At 39.0% G+C, this 21,612-nt stretch overlaps 4 protein-coding genes across 5 annotated transcripts in view; all 4 read right to left on the bottom strand.

The window, feature by feature from the left end:
- Positions 1-27: 27 nt before the first annotated feature.
- rrm2b (ribonucleotide reductase M2 b) lies at positions 28-5,929 on the bottom strand. The gene is made up of 9 exons (XM_022210477.2): positions 5,723-5,929; positions 5,076-5,240; positions 4,122-4,238; positions 3,612-3,745; positions 1,935-2,029; positions 1,689-1,822; positions 1,181-1,285; positions 906-1,019; positions 28-603 (listed from the first exon to the last, which is right to left on the bottom strand). The coding sequence occupies exons 1-9, from the start codon at positions 5,804-5,806 to the stop codon at positions 451-453; spliced, it is 1,101 nt and encodes a 366-aa protein (XP_022066169.2). The 5' UTR covers positions 5,807-5,929; the 3' UTR covers positions 28-450.
- A 1,017-nt stretch (positions 5,930-6,946) lies between these two features.
- Positions 6,947-10,219, bottom strand: LOC110962558 (nuclear transport factor 2-like). Of its 2 annotated transcripts, none has more exons than XM_022210588.2 (5): positions 10,112-10,219; positions 7,864-7,984; positions 7,652-7,723; positions 7,384-7,482; positions 6,947-7,248 (listed from the first exon to the last, which is right to left on the bottom strand). In XM_022210588.2, the coding sequence occupies exons 2-5, from the start codon at positions 7,966-7,968 to the stop codon at positions 7,132-7,134; spliced, it is 393 nt and encodes a 130-aa protein (XP_022066280.1). In that variant the 5' UTR covers positions 7,969-7,984; positions 10,112-10,219; the 3' UTR covers positions 6,947-7,131. The 2 variants fall into 2 exon arrangements, with proteins under 2 accessions (XP_022066280.1, XP_022066346.1); XM_022210654.2 differs by having other exon boundaries at positions 7,864-7,999; positions 10,112-10,198.
- A 1,323-nt stretch (positions 10,220-11,542) lies between these two features.
- Positions 11,543-16,077, bottom strand: bloc1s4 (biogenesis of lysosomal organelles complex-1, subunit 4, cappuccino). The gene is made up of 5 exons (XM_022210368.2): positions 15,678-16,077; positions 14,465-14,536; positions 14,248-14,349; positions 12,719-12,853; positions 11,543-12,611 (listed from the first exon to the last, which is right to left on the bottom strand). Exons 1-5 carry the CDS (start codon positions 16,002-16,004, stop codon positions 12,513-12,515), a joined length of 735 nt encoding a protein of 244 aa, XP_022066060.1. The 5' UTR covers positions 16,005-16,077; the 3' UTR covers positions 11,543-12,512.
- A 2,883-nt stretch (positions 16,078-18,960) lies between these two features.
- Positions 18,961-21,612, bottom strand: part of pard6gb (par-6 family cell polarity regulator gamma b) — a 38,069-nt gene continuing 35,417 nt past the window's right edge. The window contains exon 3 of the mRNA XM_022210255.2: positions 18,961-20,553. Within this exon, the coding sequence (XP_022065947.1) occupies positions 19,478-20,553 (1,076 nt within the window). The 3' untranslated portion in view covers positions 18,961-19,477. The remainder of the gene's footprint in view (positions 20,554-21,612) is intronic.

Here is a 21,612-nt window from a genome sequence, read left to right as displayed (position 1 = left end):
TATTCAAAATTTAGAACAAAGGCACTATTTGCATCTTAGAAAACCTTTTATTTTACATTAAAATGACAAAATGTTAAAACAATGCAAGGTAGAAGCCAGAACTGCAATCTTACTAAAACATATTCTGCATATTAAACATCTTTAAATGTGCACAGAGGTACAAAATAATTATTACTACTTTGCCTATTAAACCATATAGCTTTCTGTTGTATGTCAACATCAAAACAGTCACAAATCAGTTCTTTAAATCCCCATTTGTTCCCCCTACTCTATTTATAAACCATAGTAAAGGTGGAATTCACTATCTCTTAAGCCAAAAAAGAAAGAGTACAGCATTCTTTTTGTAATACTATGACAGTATTGTAACAGGACTTCAGGATGCTTTAGTCAATAACTGTTCAAACAAACATAAATAAATAAGAACAAACATAACAGAATGTCATCCCGGTTTTAGAAGTCTGCATCCAAAGTGAATTCATCGTCCAACATGCTTGACATGACTCCAAATCTCTGATACTCTGCGACTCGTTTCTCAAAGAAGTTGGTTTTCCCTTCCAGTGAAATTGACTCCATAAAGTCAAATGGGTTCTCAGTTTGGTAAATCTTGGATCAAAGAAAAGAATGACAACAGAGAAACAAGGTTATTTTCACCAAATATAGTTTACACATCAGCAAACATAAAATAGCCCCCACTTACACCTTTTAATACTATACTATTGCATTTCTTTCATCATATTACTGAATGACCTTCTTCAACATTATAGGAAGAGTAGCTGCACATGTTGCAGCTAATGGAGTTCAGAATAAATACAAATAAATACAAATAGCTACCACAGCTGGAGTAAAAATGACTACAGTATTTGGCTTTGGTTACATCTATTTTACAAATATTTTCAAAGCGTTACCTTAGCCAGTCCCAGATCAGTGAGAAGCCGGTCAGCCACAAACTCGATGTACTGCTTCATAAGACAACTGTTGATCCCGATGAGGTCAACGGGCAAAGCCTCTGTCAAAAACTCCTGCAACATCAGACAGCTTATTAACAATGAACAGAAAAGAAGATTTTGTTCTTTCAAACCTGTTGCAGAGTGAGTCAGTACTGACGAGGTAAACAATATAAAAGTAGCAGACATTTTTACAATGTGTAGTTTGGGTTGAGTGTATTTCCACTAAGGCTGACCTGCTCAATGCTAACAGCTTTGGTGATGATGTCCTTAACTCTGTCCTCTGATGGCTTTTTCACCAGGTAGCTGTAGAGCAGGCAGGCAAAGTTACAGTGCAGGCCCTAAGAAATGGAAAAATATACATGTCAGAACAGCTGAAACAAAAACAGAGATAATTTTTAACCATTTTCATATGTGAGCTGTAGCAATATTTACAATCTACACTACCTAAACAGCAACATAAAAAACAACGCTGCAGGTGTGTCAAACAAAATCATCCAAGATAAAGCTTCCATGCAAGGGCAATGCTTTGACCTGTATAAGTTTATGTTCCACAAGATGTCCATGTTTACAACTTTAAATTTGGAAGGTAAGGACTTCATTTATACTCCATGCCTGCATTAAAAACTCCCATTATGTCATCTTCTCCGCTAAATGATTGTATTCCTTGTAACTGCACTCACACCTGAGGGGTCATTTGAACATATCAGACCTCATGTTTTCTTGTATGTAAAATGATCTCACCTCATCCCTGCTAATCAGTTCATTGGAGTAAGTAAGACCAGGCATCAAGCCTCTCTTCTTTAACCAATAGATGGCAGCAAATGAGCCAGAGAAAAAGATGCCCTCCACAGCTGCAAAAGCCACAATTCGCTCACCTGGGGGCACAAAAGTTAAAACTACTGTAAATGCACCACAGATGAGAAGTTACTCAAGACCAATGTGGTACATTATGTTCAAACTACAGTTATGTTGTCGTGTCTTCCTCACCAAATGTGGACTTGCTGTCATTTATCCATTGGAGGGCCCAGTCTGCTTTTCGTCTCACGCAAGGCATGGTCTGGATGGCGTTAAACAAATAGTCCCTAAGACACACATATATTGAAAATGATTAAACAGTGCCCAGAAAGTTCCTCTATCTTGTTCATGTGTAATTCATATCCAATAACAAACTACACTGGGACTCTTTATAGTCTGCTGTGACATCCTCTGCTATTCACGCGGTTGGTAATGGACTTTGTAGAGCCTCTGTGTGTTGGGATGGTTTGTGAAAACTATACTGTCTACAGCTGCTGAAGATGGAGCTCCAGATCCCACCTGGCAGTCATCAGGAGTGATTGACTTGGAGCTCCAGACCTGCTATCAGCCTTTTTTCGCCACACCTCCCAACCCGTAGGATTTATCTTGCCACCACCACAACTCCTCCTCCCACACAATCCCAACCATCACTACACCTGTGTATAAATCTGCAACCAAACTCTTAGTCCAGGCAGGGCTACCTGGAATGTGACTTCTGTTAGCAGCTGCTATTTTGGCGAGGAGCTACCAGTCACAGTGAAAAACAGTCAAACAGAAGTTTTTAGTAGTCTCTATAAGAATAATCTGTAAGTTCATCTATTTACAGATGTTCCAAAACTGGTATTGGATGTAATGTAATGCAATGCCAGGAGGGTCCTTAAATTAACACTGATTTAAATCTGGACTGAATCAAATCAGTCAGTTTGTCTTGTTAAAAAAAAAAAAAAGAAGCCCGTTCCTCCATTCTGTAAGGCGTGGTTTCCCTCATGGTTCTGTACTTGGTCCACTGATTTTCTCGTTCGGTGGAATCATTTGCTTTTAGGGCATGAACTTTCGCCACAATGTAAATGACAGCTCTACAACTAAATCACTTCTCATGATTGCTCCCTGCTCTGTGCTGTTTACCAGTCAAAGGCCAGACAAGAACCCCAATTTACATCAGAACTGAACAAACTGATCAATCTTAGCCTCTGTAGCAGCTATAGATTCATGTTAAGGACAGTTGGTTATTTTTGTTACACTAGCTGACCCTAGTGGTTGGGTCATAACATCTGCACACTAGAGTTAATGCTCCTCGTCACATTTATTACTTTATCACCTCATGTTAATTTAATTTGATAAGTGTCCATGAGAGCTTTAATACTACTATCTAAACTCAAATTTTCCAAATGATGACGTATGTATTTTCATCCATCACCTAGAATTATATGAATGTTGTGCTTTTTGTAAATTTTTTCAAACAGTTTTTTACTTAGACACATTAATTCGGTGCAGGCTAATTAATGCAACAAAACATTAAGTCCAAACACTTTTTAGAGGCACTGCAAATAGCATGTTCCATGACATTTTTGTCTTTCTAGTTTGTGGGTACATCAGAGCTGCTGTAGCTGAGAATACAATGGAAATGAACACAATGTGGCGTTGACTTATCCTACAATGAACAGGTGCAGGTTTTACAGTTTGTTTGAAAGTTGGAAAGTTGTCAATCGTGTCTCACACTGCAGCGCTACTTGAATTCATGCCTTCATAATTATGGACAAATACAATAAATAAAAATAAATTCCTAAAACCGATAAATAAAATTCAAGAAATCTGTCCCAAAACCTACTTGGGTGTAAAAATTGATCAGATTTATCTTGGGTAACTGACCTCTCCTTGAGGTCCCTGATGTAAGTGTTGATGAGCATACTGTACATCTCTGAGTGAACAGTCTCTATGAGGATCTGGAAGCTGTAGAAGGAACGAGCTTCAGGGATCTGCACCTCTTGGCTGAACCTCTGCACCTGTTAGATAAAACACAAACACACTTTCTTTATGCTGTGTGCAACTCAAAGCTGAGGCAAAACGGTTGAGCCACAACGAGAAAACCATAGTTCAGTCAGGATGCCAATTACAGTTATGGGAACAAAGACAACAAGTATTTTCAAAGAAGTACATTTTTGCAAGTTCTGGGAATATTTACTGATGACTTTGGAATATAAATAACCTGAGCTCATTCATTTATTACTCATCTACTAATATATTACGTGCTTTGACTCTGCAAAGCCTCACTGTGTAGTGGATGTCTGAACAAACTATTACATCTTGCCTTCTCTTTAGAGGCATACAAGCCACAAGACACCTACAACAGCTGGGAAACATCCCTCTAACCCCTCTCACCAGGTTCTCGTTGACGATACCATCACTGGCAGCAAAGAAAGCCAGAACATGGGAGATAAAGTGTTTTTCCTCAGGCTTCAAACAGTCCCAGTGTACCAAGTCTTTGGATAGATCAACCTGAAAGACACAACATTAACGGTACAACTGTCACAAGAATGGGTTGCTTGGGCTTTTCAAGTGAAGGCAAACCGTTGTGGGAAATCAACTGATTCATCATTAGAGATATAAATGTATGTATGCGCATTATTAGAGATTAAAACATGGAGGTCTGTGTGAAAGCCTCCCTTAAATTTTACCTTTAAAACAACATAATATAAGTTAGTTTAGAAGCATTTATCTTACTCTGATTAGACTAATTGCATAATGGATTTGAGCTGTGAATTTTTAGCGTGAATTAAAGTAGCAATGAGCTGACATATCATGTGTCTTATAAAACAGTCAACAAAAATATGTGCAGAAAACAAAATGCAAAAGTGTGAAACAGAATAACAAGTATAAAACACCAAAAAACAAAACAGGATACAAACTTGTAAAATTGTCAAATTCTAAAATAAAATGAAGAAATACTAAAACATTAAGGCCACTAAGAGCGACCTAAAGCCACTGAAAACATGCACACCTTGAGATTTTGATTGAAAGTGTAAATGGAGGAACATTTGATTGATAGATACAGACTACTGATCTGCCTTACAAACTGGCCTCAACAGTAAAACAGTAAACAGCAGCTGTTGTGAGAATCTAAGAGGCTTTGAAATAGATCAGAGGTAGAGAAATTAAGAAATATACCAAGGTGTCATGTCTGACTTTATAAACAAATATTAAAAGTAACTTAAAGTCAGTACTCTATTTAATAGGTAGAAAGCACAGGGATGCTTGTGAAAGGTATGTAATGCTTTCCTCATGAATTTTTGTGTTTTTTTCTTCCAGTCATTCAGTGTAACACTGAACACCTACCTCCTCCACCGTCCAGAAAGAGGCCTGTGCCTGTTTGTACATCTTCCAGATTTCTGGGTACTGGATGGGGAAGATGACAAACCGTCTGGGGTTCTCTCTGAGCAAAGGTTCTTCCTCTGTGCCCGAACCATTCTGGGAGTGTGTACCATTTTCTTTCAAGGTGTTCTGCAAAGAGTCAGAATCAATGCTTTAAGAGAAATTCATCTCTGGTCCCTTTAGTTAGAAAGTTGCCCAGTGCGCTTGCGCATTCCGTGTTCACAAAACAAAGGACATGACGGTTACATATTCAGTAAACAGCGGGTTTTGGTAAATATTTACATAAACATTTATCTTTATACCGTCTGTTTACATTTTTGAACATTTTAGCCCAATTTCCACGGCTGTTCTGTTATTTCCAACGACACCATACATCGATACTGACAGCTAACACGAGCAGGCAAGGGCAGTTTAACACACAAGCTAGCCGTTAGCCTTCAATGTTCGTGTAACTCATTATTTAACGAAGCGAGGCTAAAATTAATCACTTTAACTAATAGGTGGTTTATCAGCAAACACTACAACATAGCCGACAAATCTTACAGAGCGTCAACTGACTTTCTGCCCTACATACTAAATGATGTAGCTGCTAGCTTGACTGAATCACTCACCGTTTCTTTAACACCGTCAGACTGTCGACTTATATCCAATAAGTCCATTTCCTGAGAAGACGGCTTTTTCACTGTCGGTGTCATTCGGAGGCTGAATTAGTTTCTTCTAGTTCGGTAGTAACTCCATACCATGTTGTGGCTGTAGCTGTGGCTGTGGAGGTTTAACATTTAAAGTGACACCACACTGAGGAAGCAGCGCCTCTAGCGGTCACTTTATGGACTGCAGCTGTTGCAAAACAGTGAAGTTACAAAACCAAGTTACCTAAAGACTGACATGTGCTCTGTTGGGCTTGATTACTTTAAAATCTAGTCAGTCAATAAATACACATGAGACCTGTTTTTAATTTATACTAAATGCAATGAAATCCTGTTCTCACAGTACATTTTTATCTTTATTTTTGTTCTTACACAGTGCAATCTTAATTTATTCTAAATTTTGTAACAGCTGTGTGCAATTTTTGCTGTATGCTGCTAATCCTAATCCACTACAGATCTATTCTATATGGTAATTTTCATGATTAGCAAGGTATTCCCTCATCTTGCAAAAAATGTTATCTTAGTAGTTTTGGATTGCTGCCAAATTAAAGTGACAATAATTCACCTTCAACGAAAATAAAAATATTTATCATAGCAAATCTACTATATATGGAGTATTTTTGTAAATGTCCAGCAACTTACAACTGTTTTGAATAACTAGATAACACAGGGCAGAGAGCAGGTAAAACATTTTGTAGTTCATCTTCTATTTTCAATGTAGATGAAAAGAACTAAACACTCCACTATCTTCAAACTAGCATTAAAAATGAACAAATATCAGTCAAGTCACCATGAACAAAACTGGCAAATGGAGAAGAGCAGCTTGCTTCGTATCATGGAAAATGCTCAGATTTTAAACTTGACATATTTTTAAGATGTAATCAAGTAATCCTTGACAGTGTAACTATAATCTAAGAACACATCTGTTGCAAATGTAATCGGAGTTACCTTATTTTAGTCATGTAAACAGTTCAAACAAGTTCCAAAAGTACTTTACAATGTACTTCACATTCACACTAATGGTGATGTGATTATATAATCCCATACAGACATAATCAATTACTACTGATCACTCACCGACTTCACAGCCCCTCAGCTGCTACTATCATCCTACTGCCTTTGTCTTGTGAAAAATGAGTACAACAACCACATACAGGTATTTGGTAGAGGAAGAAAAGACAACAGTAGTCCAGACTCATAAATTCTTTAGTTGGATAGGAATGTTATTTGGCAAATGACATCTTGACTACAAAAAGCATGCTTACTGATGTGCTGTAAACATGGAGGAACTTCACATACAGCTTTCAAAGATGGCAGCTTGACTACAGTATGAATTCAAAGCTGGACCTCAATGAGCCAGTAAAGCCACATCTTTACACTGGTATGTTGTGTAGTCCCAACCGGAACACATCATTCGTGCACGCCCACGCACAGTTCTGAGACTTTAGCATAAACACTTGATGGAAGGCCATTGGTGGATCATCATCTACCTGTTGCAGAAAAGATTTAGAAATATTTGAGATCAATCACAGAAAAAAACAGTTTTTTTTTAGCAGAATTACACATAACTCACAATGGCACTCACAAGCACACTCAGAGTAATGAGCTAAATTTGACAAGCTTACCTGTAGCTGTCCAAACACCATGATGAGAATACAACTGTCTATCGTTGGCTGGAAGTCTTGCTCTGTTATAATGTGCTTAATACGCTTGAAAGGAAGGTTCTGTGAATTGGAAACAGTATTTTTATTTTAATGTACAGCAATATCAAGCAAACACAATTGGTAGTGTAAAAGAAAATAAGGAGGAGGGTTGTTAAATGCAAAGGAAAGAAACATTCTCTTTTTAAGAAGGTGCAGAAATGCAGGAACTTTTAACCAGCTAAATACTTACTACTAGTTTGCCAGAAATGGCTTCTCTTCCTTGAAAAGGTGATCCTTCCCATGTCAAACAGGCATCAGGAGACTGAGAAAAGAACATGTTTTATACTAGTTTTTTTTTTTTTTTTACATTAAATAGTTGCACACAATTAATTTAATCATGTGTCACAGTATTTACAACAGAGCTGATGCTATAGAACTGAACAGACACTTAACAGTGCTTACATATAGGTTCCCAAGTCCCATCCTGTTGGTGTTGTCAAACTGGTTATAATATTCCAGGACAAAGCCCTCTCCAATCTTTTGCCATATTTCCTTCTCACAAGCCATGTGTGAAGCTTTGAACCTGTAAATGAAGAGTCTGTTAATCAGAGACAGTAGTTTATTAAACAAATGCTTATGAACACATTCCCTAAAAAGATTTTTCTGTAAATGTGAAAGGCCCATTGGAAAAAATTCTTATTTCAAGCAAGTCTGTTGTGCTGTAGGTTAACTTACTGAGCATCTGTCGGCCCTTATATCGCCTGTTTCAATGCTAGTTTTAGTACATTTACTCTCACTGGTCACTTTTTTTAAGAAACACTTTTAACATGTAAGCGATGCTCTTGCAAAACGTTAACATTTTAAGTTTTAATTCAATTTTAATGCAATCCAGTACATGACCACTACACGTTAGCCTCAATAGTAAACATTAAGTAGAATTATTAACTTTTTGACAGCCAACAAACTATAAAAGCTTTGCAAAAGTAGATTTTTATGGCAGAACTGTTGTGGATTTGCATTGGACTTCATTAGACTTCAAAAGTTACTGAATAAATTGGCTGGTAAATATAGCAAAGGCAGGACAACTGTGATGACTTCTGAATTAATTTATTTGACAAATTCAACTCAGTATAAATGCAAAATGGTTTTAAGGTATGCTCTCAAACACACAAAAGGCTCGTTGGAGGGGCTTTGGGGAAACATGCCTCAAGTTAAAGCCGTACTGCCCAGTTTACTTAATTAAAAGAAAAAAAAAAGTAAAATTATAAAATAAATTCCTTTAAATAAAAAATGTGATATAAAATTATTATTTAATAATTACATATTCATGCCCAATTCATTTACTTCACGATTTATTTCATAGCCATATTTATGTATTTCATAGAAACATTACATGTGTTTTTAAATAAAATGTAATTCCATAAGTTTATATACGTCTACTGCAGCTTTTATTCGCACCAGTAACAGTCATAATGTGCAAATACACATAACTTCATAAAGGCCCGTCTTCATGAAACTTTAAAATTTCTTGCCCTTCAATATTTGTGACAAGTTTGGCTTCAGTAGTTTCTTTGTTTAGACTGTAATTAACATGATTTACAGATGAATTTTAAATACACAACATAAAAATTCTCTGTTTTGCAGTAACCTTTTAAAACATAACCCCAATGATTGAAATCCATTCATCTGCATTTATAACAGCAACAATACTTGTAGCTGCAATCACTGAAGTGGAAAATGGCATTATATAGGTTGAACTGGTCCCTTGAAGCTGTTTCGAATGATAAAAACAACTAGATTGGGTATAATATAAAGCACAGAGCAGGTGATTATCCTGAGACATCAGGATAATTTCTCTTGTCATGCTGGGTCCAAGATGGGTCTTGTGAAATTTTACTATTATCCTATATCCTACAATCTATAGAATATAACCTCAGTGAATGAAATCAAGTTGTTCTGATGCATTATTACCATTTCAGTTACAGTCTAATTCGCTACAATCACTGTTTGAACTAGAAAACTACATTTCAAGTAGTGTTTCCAAAAGTTTAGGCAGTATGTGTTTGACATGTTCACTGTCATTGTTTAGACTATAATTAGCATGATTTAAGAATGGGTTTATATGTATAAAAAATATTTGATCTCTCCTGCAATAAACTTTAGTTTGTGATCCATAAAAGACAAATCCAATGAATGAGATAAAATCATTTTGATGCATTATTAACATTTCAGGCACAATGCACGGGTTTAAATCACTTCTGGCCTGGTGGGACCGGCAAACACAACTGGGTTAGTTATAATGTATGGCAGAGCAGGTTAAACAGTGCAGATCAATTAGTTTTGGACAGTTTAAGCTAATTTAAACGGTGCTTTAAATGTAGTTCTTACAGACGTTACAGCAAAAACATTTTCTGCATCGTTATAACTTTGTTAACGTGACTCTGCTGAGATTTGGATCTATCAGAGAACAATTAGCATACTGAAGTTTGTAGTTGTGTTAAACAGAACATCAAACTGCGCCGACTGCTCAGGACCGACGCCATAACAGCACGCCGGTAGTTCACAGCTTCGCTTTTTTCCGGCACCGTTTTCAAACATTTTCCTACTTTTTCTTCATGAAACTTGTCTCATTAACGGCGTGAGAAAACGACCGTCTCTGAAAAGGACTTTGCTCAAAAATTTTTCACCGTGTTAGTTGAGTTTAGCTCACTTTTTCCAGCAGTAAATGATCCAGCGTGGAGACAAATCGAACCGAGGGAGTTCCCGTTCCCGCTTTCTCCGAGCTGTCACTAGCTTATGACATCACTGAAAACTGACCAATGAGGTTACAGGATGTTGGTATGCCCTGGTTTTAACCTGCTCGGTGCTCAAACTTCACTATTCTAGTGAACTGGTCCCCAAAAGCCATCTCTGTGTTGTAAAATTGCATATTTAGAAGCATTTTCCATAGAATAAACAATTTATGCCGTAAAATGGTCAATGCTACAGCTAGAACACATCAGGGTCAATATATAATTAAGGGACTTTTGAAGTTCATGGCATATATCTTGCATGCATTTTATTAAAAGTAAAAAAAATAATGTTTTTTATGTTCATGTGTTTACAAATTCCATAATTATTTATTATGGAAACAATCACTTATTATAAAAAAATGATTGGTTATCACTAAAATGTCAACTAAATAACCGTCTAAATTTAATATCAACCACCTTCTAATTATCCATCCATCCTCCATACACCGCTTTATCCTCATTAGGGTCGCGGGGGGTGCTGAAGCCTATCCCAGCTGACTCGGGCGAAGGCAGGGGACACCCAGGACAGGTCGCCAGTCTGTCACAGGGCTACATATACAGACAAACAATCACACTCACATTCACACCTACGGGCAATTTAGAGTACTCAATTAACCTCAGCATATTTTTGGACTGTGGGAGGAAGCCGGAGTACCCAGAGAAAACCCACGCATGCTCAGGGAGAACATGCAAACTCCATGCAGAAAGATCCCAGGCCCACCCCGGGATTCGAACCAGGGATCTACTTGCTGCAAGGCAGAAGTGCTAACCACTACTCCACTGAGCAGCCCACCTTCTTATTAGCTAAACAATAATAAAATGAGCTTTTTCCAAAATTGTTTTGATTGTGCTCTTTTTATTAAGTTGAGATAATCATGACAGATATTTCTTTTTTGGGCAATGTATCAAATTTTATATGGAAAACAATAAATTGTATGTGTCCGAGAAATCACTTTCAACTAAGTTATCCATTACAAAAACACCTTTCAAGGAAGTGTGTTAATTCCAGATCACATGACCTGCTCCACATGATGTCATTTCCTCCTGAAGAAAAGACTGGCAAGAGTCCGAGGCTTTCTGAGTTATTTAATATAAAGCAGTGTGTGAGTCAAGTGTGGATTTATGGCATGTCAACAGGTTTACTACAATATCTTTAGAAATAACTTTCAATTTCAATTTTACTCAATTGTATATATAATATTTTAGATATGATATATCCTCCAGCATATAAAAAGAAATACCCTATGAACATGTTAACAAGGTAAACTTGATTTTCACCAAATGGGGTCTTTAAATAACATCGATAAGTCACTTAATAATAAATTACAATGACACATGCAACAACAAACTTGTCTCAAATAAATTTTAATGATTACTTTAAAAATGTAAAACAAAGTTAACTTGTCAATGAAATATCTTTAACAATTATTTTGGCAAATAATCAATCATAGCTGCAACCATAGTGACTAAATGTTGTTCGAAGGTAAAGGGCCACGTCACATCATCTGTAAGGTACCTCCCACGAATGAAATCCAAGGATGCTCCAGTTATTGTTTAAAAACTATATCACAGCTTCATCCCTGGTGCAAAGCCTCTTATTCATAAGATAGTGTGGTTAGTGAAACTAAAACATCTCCTTTATAGTGTGCTTTTTTTTTTCTCTAAAAGGTGCTATCAAAGGCGTAGCCCCATGTCAGTGAGGTGACTGTCATCCCAAGCCGGTGAGATAAGGCTAGAAATAAAGTGGATATTTTGAAATGGAAGACATTAAATGCTTAACTGGATAAGGTCAGTATTGCTTGGGGACAGTGATGAGAGATACAGAAATACGGATCAGGTCATAACAGCGTGCAGGTCTTTACAAACACCAACAGGAATGTAATTCAAAAAAGGAGCTGGGATAAGTCTTCATGTATTACATCTAAAGATCTTTACAGCCTCTCATATCGTACCTTCTGTACAGTGTCCTATTGGCAAAGGGGGATGACTCTCCTGACTGCTCACTAATCTAACATCTGACACAGTTTTCTTCACAATTGGTGAAAACAAAATTGACAGAAAGACCCATTTAGGCACTTTTAAAATCATTTGCTACAGTTCGGTGCTTGCTGCTGCCAGGAAAACGACACCCCCAAAAAATGCAGAATGTCTCAAAGCACTCGACTTCCACTGACTTGTTCAGAAAGGCTACTATTGCTTCGTTGAGGCCACTGCACCAACAGATCCTCGTGCGAAAGGATGGCAGTAAAAGTTGTCTGTACAGCTTCACCCAACAGGCCTCTGAGGTTAGAACCAAGTTGTTTTCAATGTTCTGGTGTGTCACTGTTCTGGCTGCGATGTGAAATAATCATCTGTCCGGAACACGCTGGGTATCTCTTGACGCTGATGCGGTGCTGGTCTTCTTGGGCTGGCTGGTTTCTGGTAGTAAACAGACACAAATTAAATCAAGCACAACTTTCTCCTTGAAAATTGCTAATAAAGTAGACAGATAACGTAAATGCTCAAATTCACAAATGGGCTCTTACATTTAAGAATCCTGGAACAGTCATTGTACGGAGGATTTTCTTGAAAGCACTCGGTAGTGTTCCAAGTTCTCCTTCTGCCTGCGTGACCTGCTCCTCCATTGCGCTGACATTAGCTCCCACCATCTTCACAAAGGCCTGCAGAAACATTAAAATAATACAGCAAAAAGACGGAATAAAAATGAATTATAAAACCTGTGAACTTATACAGAACCAAATAACAGGAAATGCATTTGTCAGTGCACTAAGAAAGTCCTCTAAAAGAGGAAATAGATCTCTGAATTTTATATCTCAGCACAACAGAGGCATAAAAATAGGAAACTGACAAAAAAATTCACTGATCATCCACAACATGTATACCACTGGCATGTTTTAGAGTTGAGATATATTAAGCACCGAGTGAACAGGCAGTTCTTGAGGTTGACGAAACAGGAAAAATGGGGAAACGCAAGAATCTGAGTAACTTTGTCAAGGACCAATTTGTCATGGCTTAGCCACTGTGTCAGAGCATCTCCAAATCTTTTGGGTTGTTCCTGGTTGCAGGTGGTTAAAGGAAGGACCACCAGTGAACCAGTTACAGGGTCACTGGCACATCAGGCTCTCTGATGCACGCATCAGGAGTGAAGGGTGGTCCGTGTGGTCTGATCCCACAGAAAAGCTACTGTAGCACAAACTGGGGAAAACCTTAATGATGACAATGGTAGAAGGAAGTCAAAAAACACAGTGCATCACAACATACTGCATGTGATGCTGTGTAGCTGCAAGCCACTGAAAACACCTAAAAAAGAAATGCGCAACTGTCAGAACTGGATCATGTCTTCTTTTGCGACATGTGGATGACTAAGTGTGTACCATTCACCTAGAAGAAGAGACAGCAGCAGGATGCACTATGGGAAGAATGCAAGCCAGCAGGGGCAGTGTGATGCTCTGACAATCTTTTTCCAGGAAATCTTGTCATTCATGTTGAAGGTACCTCGACTCGTACCACCTATCTAAACACTGCTGCAGATCACATACATCCTTTCCTGACAACAGTATTCCCTAAAGGCTAGTGGAATTTTCCAGCAACATAATAATTCCTGCTACACTGTAAACTTTGTTCAGGAATGTTTTGAGGATCATGACCAAGTGTTGACCTGGCTGCAACAACTTGCTGTTAAAGTCTTGGTACCTTTTACCACAGGACACCTTTAAAGATCTGTAAGGTCCAGATTTTGATAGATCAGAGCTGGTTTGGTGTCAAGAGGGGAAACTACACAACAGTGGACAGGTGGTTTTAGAACTGTGGCTATGTGGTGGTGAAATGAACAAGTTCCTAACATTTCTAAATGTCCTTTTCTGTAGAGGCTGTTGTGTTTGCTTAATTCAAAGTAAAACTACTGCACACGAATCCTGCTAAACTACATTATAGGTTTCATGGTGTTTTCAATTCAGAATACTTGTTAGCTGGCTTTTGCTTTCCGCTGGACCAAGTGTTCATTATTAAAGCACAAAATTCTAATATTTTACATGCAACAGCATCAACCACTTACCTCTAACTTATCAATTCTTCTGTATATTTGTCTCATCTCATCAGACTTCTGCTGGATTTGAGGTAGGTTTTCATTCACTATCTGAGAGGTGTCGTTACGGATCTGGAGACAAAACACAAAAGAATGTAAAAGTCAAGATAAGTACACAATTCAAAATGGGAGATATAGTACACATTGTGCATGATTAACTACCATCTCATAACCTGATTTATCTTACCATATCCAGCATTCCCACAAACTCATCTACTCTTGTCAGCATTTCTTCCAAGCTCTTCTCCAAGCACAAGATCTAGAAGAAAAAATGTTACAAGAAATGGCTGTAAAATGCAACACATATACAAGCTGTGCAGGAAAATAAAGCTTCTGATTGCACATCAAATGAACCGAGTCTAGGGCCAAACTTTACATTTTTTGACAAAGGATTATAATTAGATCTGTAATTTAATTTTCTAGCTCAAGCTTCCGTTCAATATTCACTGTGTAATAGATTTAAAACATGTGATGGAGCACTACCACATGAGATATTATCACAAAAGTATGGCTGGCACATAAGGACAGAGGCATGATTTTGGAAAATCATTGACACAACAGTTTTGGCATTTGTGCTGCAAAATAAACAAGCATGGATTTTTCAATCTGCTCCAATGGAATAAATCGGAATTATGGCATTTGTTTCATCATTTAATAATCACACATATATTCTCTAAATAATCCTGTCACTTATTTTGTCACTGAAGATTGCCAGGATTTGCTACATTTGCTTTCTACCTACCTGCACCACTTGCTTTCTTATTAAATCTCTTTAAAAAGGCTGTATTTGTCAGTGTTTACTGTAATGCACCAGATTCTCTGGTGAAACTTCCAGTATGTGGACATCTACTTGGCAATAAAACTGACTCTGATTCTGATCCAGTGATGCAGCTTTTGCAATTTACTAATTACATTGTTCCAGACTCAGTCTAAGTTATATGACAGCTCCTGTGCTTCATATTCAGCCACACATACCAGATCCAGTTCAAATCGTGTCGAGATCATCACAGGATCAAAACACAGGGGCCTTTGTCTTCCTACTGAGACAGCCAGCTTTCTCAGCTTCTCTATAAACTGGTTGGTATCACGCAAAACCACTTAATGTCCACTAATAAGTAAGTCAAACATGTCAGCAGCTACAAATGCAGACAGATGAAGCCAAGATGAAGTCAAGTGGCACTTTCTGGAGCTGTTTGCCTGGCTAGACTGGTTGTAAATCAATTAAAACTTTATTTAAATTATCTGTTTTATCTTAGGGTCAAAGTGAGAATGGTGCACCTGAATTCTACATACAAACTGTGAGGGGATGCTAACTACATTACAGTAGTGCGGCTAAAAACAAAGAGCTAACTTAGCTAGTCCCTCCGTGTCTGGCTCTCTGGTCAGCTAACGGCACAAACCTCCTCTCCGGCGGTCGCCCTGATGTAGGAGGAGTAACCGAAGGCTGTGTGTCTCAGGACTTCGTCGTCGTCGTCGTCCTCCTCCGGGTCGAGTTGCTCGGTCGTCCCGGGCTGTTCGGCTTCGTTGAGGCTCGGGCTCTGGGGGATAATGTTAGCCGCGGCTCCGAAGCTGGGGCTCTGCGACACGGTGCCGCTACTGAGGATTTCGCTCACCATGGACAGACTGCTGGCACTCTGGGACACGATGCCGCTGTCCCTGCTGATCTCAGCGCTGGACTCCTCCAGAGGAGACAGCAGGCCCACTCTGTCGATCCGGTGGTGGTCCATATCGCCCGTCGTTCTGCTCAACTGCCGTGTTTTGCCCTGTCAACTGACTGGGTCACATGTGCTGCACAGTGGACGGCGGCTCGTAAGGGTCAAAACTAAAATCTCAACTGTCGACTATTTTGCCAATTAGTCGATTAATTTTTTTTCTTCAAGGATAAAACACACAAACAAATTCAAATCAATATCTATATATCTTCAATATCTATGAAATTATTGTCCAATTAATTGTACAGCTGTTGTTGCTATTTTGTGCATAATGTGAGTTTGTTGGATGAATCTGCTTTTATAAAATTAGGATTTCAGCAGCACAGAGAAACACTCTGAAAATGTTTGCTGGTTGAAATGTAGTTTTACCGAGCTGTATTTAAATCTCTATCCCATCCTAGTTCTGTTGTCTGACAACAGTAACAGAAAAATCTGCAAATGAAAGCGAATTTAATGGGAATTTAATTGTATTAAAAGACAGCATCTGTGAGCGCAGGGAGCAGGAAAGAAGCAGGCATGTGTAAAGTACCATTGTACTGAATAGTAGCCATATGTTCTCTCCTCAAGTGTTGGTGGATTTACTGCTGCTGTGGTTTGTTACTAAAACTTTGGTCTTTGGAAACTTTTACACTAAACAGAGTCAGATATGGTTGTTGGCGCCATTGTCTAAAACTGTAGCACTGACCAATGACTGGAGCAAAAAAGACTGGTAACATGATGCAACAATTACATACTGATACTGAATTAAAACATTTGCTTTACTGAATTGAATAAAATAATTAATAATATTTAGAACTGAGTAGTCAGTAAGTTCTGGCAGTTTTAGTCAAAACCTGTAGCAGTGCACAACAACTTTACTCTTTGTGGTCCATTTCAGGCTAAAAGTGTTGGAAATGTGCATAAATGAATTGAAATCCAACACAAAATACTCATTTCCTAACAAAATAAGAAATATAATAACAAATACTGTGATAATAATCTACAAGAGGAACATATTTAATAAATTCTGATTTTTGTAAAGACTCACTGTGAATGGATGGACAGGATTTATTAAAGAGTGTTATACTGCTGGCTTCGTCCTCCAAGCAACAAGCTTGAAGGCGTTTCCAAAGAAAAATAGTTGCTCAGTCAGTTGTGAAATGTAACTGTCAATATTCTCATATTTCAAGACCCACCATGTAATTGTTACCGGGACCAGCAGGGGGCAGCCAGAATTACTGGATCACAAGAACAGACTGTGATTTCAATGGCTTTCAGGGGTCTGAAGTTCTATGTTCAAAAGCTTCATCATAAAAATTATCTAATGAAAATGAAGCTGATGAGCAACATGCAGAACAGTCTAAAGCTGGAGTCAGTTCTGTCTTTCAGGTTTTTAACTTCAACTTATTTCACCTCCAGCTGTTCTTGTCTTGATGGACTCGTTTGTTTCAAACTTTGAATGTTCATATTCTTCTAAATGTTTATTATTTTGCCAAATTTTCCTTTTTAATATTTGTATTATTGTACTCACTCAAATTTCTTATTTTCAAATGTATTTGGTTGTATTGTAATCGAGGCCTCCATGCCTCAGTGCATTCTGAGTTTAAATAAAGGTTGAGGGAAAGTACATTTATTTGGAGAAGAGAGGAAGCAATAAATCCCCCTCAGTGTAAAATATACATTAGCTACACAAGCTAAAGAATTGCACGACTGGCCTTAAAGTTTTTATTTTATTTTATTTTTGCACAAAACAAGTATGACTCCTGATTTTATTTTCTCCATTTTATATTTAACCCTTCCAATACTTTGGCAATTTGAATCACTTTACACTTGAATCCTAAAATCATCAGATGTTTCTAAGGAATCCTACACATTGGATGCATCTTTTCTCTGCTGATGAACAAAAGATTGATTGTGGGACAGGATTTTCCCCCTAAAACTTCTATCTGTAGATCAACAGTGAAGGCTCGTTGGGTGTCAAAGATCTCTTGGCTGTGTGAGCAGAAGTGTGGCATCCCGAGTAAACTCAGCAGACAAACATTCATTAGCAGAGAGGTGAAAGAAGTTTGCTGCTGCTGCTGGAGGGTCACAAAGCTGCATTCCTCCTGCAGGTGGATACACTGACTGCAGTCTAAAGCTAAATGATAATAAAGACTCGTTAACCCTGAGAAAAGGAATTTAACCTTCAGATAGTCCTCACTTTGTGATGTCTATAGCTGTATATTTTGTGAAAATTGACCTTAATGTCTTATCCTTCCCTACAGACTTGGGCTTGTTGCTTTAAACTGCAAATTTAGATAACCGAAAGGAGGTTATGGTTACTCCTAATCAGTTGGTCATCATCTTTGAATAGTCATCAGTGATTTTACTGTGAAAATATCTTTTACTTTATCTTAGCAATGGTCACAAGTTCCAGAAATCACCATGAAAAGCAAAGTCCCACCCCTCCAGCAGTGTATTATGCTGATGAATTCCTGGTTTACCGATGCGGCTGTTGAAGTATCTGAAACGTTGGCCTCTTCGATGACTCCTCAGATTGTCAGCCGTGAGTCAAGAGATGAGCTTCTGACTTTTGCTTTCCAGTTGGTGAAACCGACATTTAACGTTGTGCAGTGGTTTATATAGTTTTCCATTTAAAAACCACTTATCCAGCTGAGATAAACATGCCGTTATTCAGGAGAAAACGCCTTTTCTGCTGCATAATTTTGGTGAAACAAAGTAAATTACAGAACATTTATGCACCAACAACTGTGACTATGTGATAAAACTGGTGATTTAAAGCAAAAATAAACTAAGAAAATACTACACGTTGATTTATCATTGAAACAATTCTGTCTCGCTTACCAGTAGCACATACTGAGTTGTTTGCTTTTGTATACTTCTAAGTTAATAAAAGCATAACTTCAACAGCTACATCACAGATATAAACTGCAGAATTGATGTTTTCCACTCCAATAAATGCTGAACCAAAACACCACATTTCTAGTTTGCATAGTTGTGAGAGAATAATTTATTGAAACAGATACAAGGATTTGATCACAATCATCAATTCATAAAAGACCTTAAAAAAACACATACTCTAAACAGCTTTTATCAGAATATAAGAAATATAGATTTACTCTTTAAAAACATCCATAAGCAACCCCCAAGTTGGTCCCAGTAATAAGAATGAAAAGGATCTTAATAAAAAGTGGTCACTAAGAAACGATATCAGGCTGTAGGTACATTCAGAACTCTAGGATACAGTGGACTTGCCTAAAAACAGTTATTTGTTCTGATGCTTGTTACAAACATACAAATCTTTTCATGTAAGACAAAGAGGACTTTTAAAAATACAAGAATTATATACATTTTGTCTTGCTTGCAACTTCCTATTATCCATTATGTCGTAAAAACAAACAGAAGTTACACATTTAGTATCAGACAAAGCATGTTCGTATTTCTCTGGCCTGCTGTTCCAGTTTAGTCTCTGAGCAGTTGGGATGTTTGTGTCTCTGCGTTTTTAAGTATTATAGGGTGATGACGGTGCCGTCCTCCTCCACCCCTCCTCTGGGAAGTGCAAGACTGTGCCGTGGGTCCGTTTTCAGCGAGCTGAGGATTTTGTGCAGGCTGCCATTGCTGTGGCGGAGGGCCGGGTTGCTGCTGTGATGCGGCGGCTGTACGTGGTGGTGACTGTGCTGCGACTGTTGGTTGTGCTGAAGGTTCAGGTCTCTGTGGAGCTGGTAGCTGAGGCTGCTGTGTTGGTGGTGATGGTGGTGGTGGGACCCTCCGTTGAGACTTGGCTGGGAGTGGAAGGAGGCAGTGGAGACCACCGATGATGGACGTGTGGGAGGGCTGGGAGGCGCCGCGGGGCCTGAAGCTGTTGTCGGAGGCTGCTGGTGCGTGCGGGACACATTGGACGCCAGGGAAGCGTTGGACCTCTGCGACGGCCGCTTGAGGCTGCTCTCGATGACGATGTCCGCATCCTCATCGCTCTCCAGGTCGTCTTGGTAACCGTGAGCCCCAGAAGGCACCAGTCCTCCCGAAGCCACAGACAAACTCGGGTAACCGGTGGAGCCACTGCTGTCTGATGACTGGCCCGAGCTGCCGGAGATCCTGCTGCTGCGGACCACGTTGTTGCGCTGGTTCACCGGCTTCACAGTCACGATCAGGTTGTGACTGTTGGCGATCATCATGTCCGTCACCTGGTCTAAGGACTTTCCCGTCACCTCAATGCCGTTGACCTCCAGCACCTCGTCATTAACCGCCAGCAGCCCGGTGCTCTCTGCCAAGCCTCCAGGAACCAGCCGAGATATGAAGATGCCCGGGACTTTCTCCAAACCGTGAGGCGTCACCCGCACGCTGGTGCCATCTCGGATGTAGAAGCCCAGGGGTTTGTCGGAGCCGTGGCGATACAGTCGGACACGGCGGTGAGATTCAGGTAGGATGTCCACGTCGATGATGGAGGAGACCGGTCGGAAGTCCTGCGGCATGCCGATGCGGATGTGAGGACGCTTGCGGTTGACATCGTTGTTGCGCAGCGCCACCACTGCCTTCTTCTTACGGGTTATTGTGTTGGTGCCAAAGTTAGCATAGTCAACCTCTTCTGCAAAAAAAAAAAAAAAAGAAGAAGACAGAGAAACACAGTTAGGATTAAGATGATTCATGCTTCATCACTATTATTGTGCAGGTATTTCTTACATGTTATCGTCAGTGCTAAAAGGCAAAAAAGGTTAAAAGAGGAGATTTTTCTCAAGCTAAAATGTAAATATTTCTATACTAGAGCTACAAAACCTGTACATGATCTCTCCAGTATCCATCACATCTTTAATTCAAACCACCTGCCTAACAAACTCAGGAAACCGTGTTCAAACTGTGCACAGATGTGGTTAAGAGGAATATTTCTGTGAAGGACCTGCTAATCATTTATACAGCTTTCATTCCAGATGTCACATAACAGTTTATTGTTAAAGAAGCCATAAACAAGGCTGGAGAGCTTGCTAATTAGGCAAGAAAGAAGTCAACATTTTAAGAACGATAAATCCAACCAATGTGAGAGAAATGACACTTGAACATGTTGACCAGATTCGCTATTATTGAGAAGCTGTGAATGTGCATAAACTGCTGAGTGTGCAGAGCATTCCTGTGCTGAGGGAGGTGACCCACCCTTCTGCTACCAGGCAGCAGCTGTAAGAATTCCCAGTTTGCATTTCTGCACCCAGATACACAGGCACATACACGTACTCTCCCTCACACAAACACAGAACTCAGCATCAAATGTGAAAATGCTCATTGCGCGCTTTAGAGCCAATTAAAGGTCACAAGTGACCTCAAAGGAATACAATGTGGAAAGAATGAGCTGGGAGGGAAGATAGATGGGATAATCTCAGTTAAAGCAGGATGTTTCCAGCCATAAATTGAGAGTAATGAATGAAACAATGACAGCCTTTATGGTGGACTAGATCATCTTCAAATTGCATAACAGCCGCTGTTAAACATGCTCATGCACGGATAAAAGTGAAAAGTACAGATGGAAGGCAGAGCATACTCCAAGGTGTCACACTTAATAAAAACTGACTAAACACATTAATCGAGTCGTGTTTCTGGCACAAACAGTGTAAGTTAGAGAGAGAAAACACTGTGTTCCACGGTGAATAAATAACTT

The sequence above is a fragment of the Acanthochromis polyacanthus genome, chromosome 11 (genome assembly GCF_021347895.1).
Source record: "Acanthochromis polyacanthus isolate Apoly-LR-REF ecotype Palm Island chromosome 11, KAUST_Apoly_ChrSc, whole genome shotgun sequence".
NCBI lineage: Eukaryota > Metazoa > Chordata > Actinopteri > Pomacentridae > Acanthochromis > Acanthochromis polyacanthus.
Note: the sequence above shows the minus strand (reverse complement) of the source record. Positions and strands in the feature narration are given on the sequence as shown.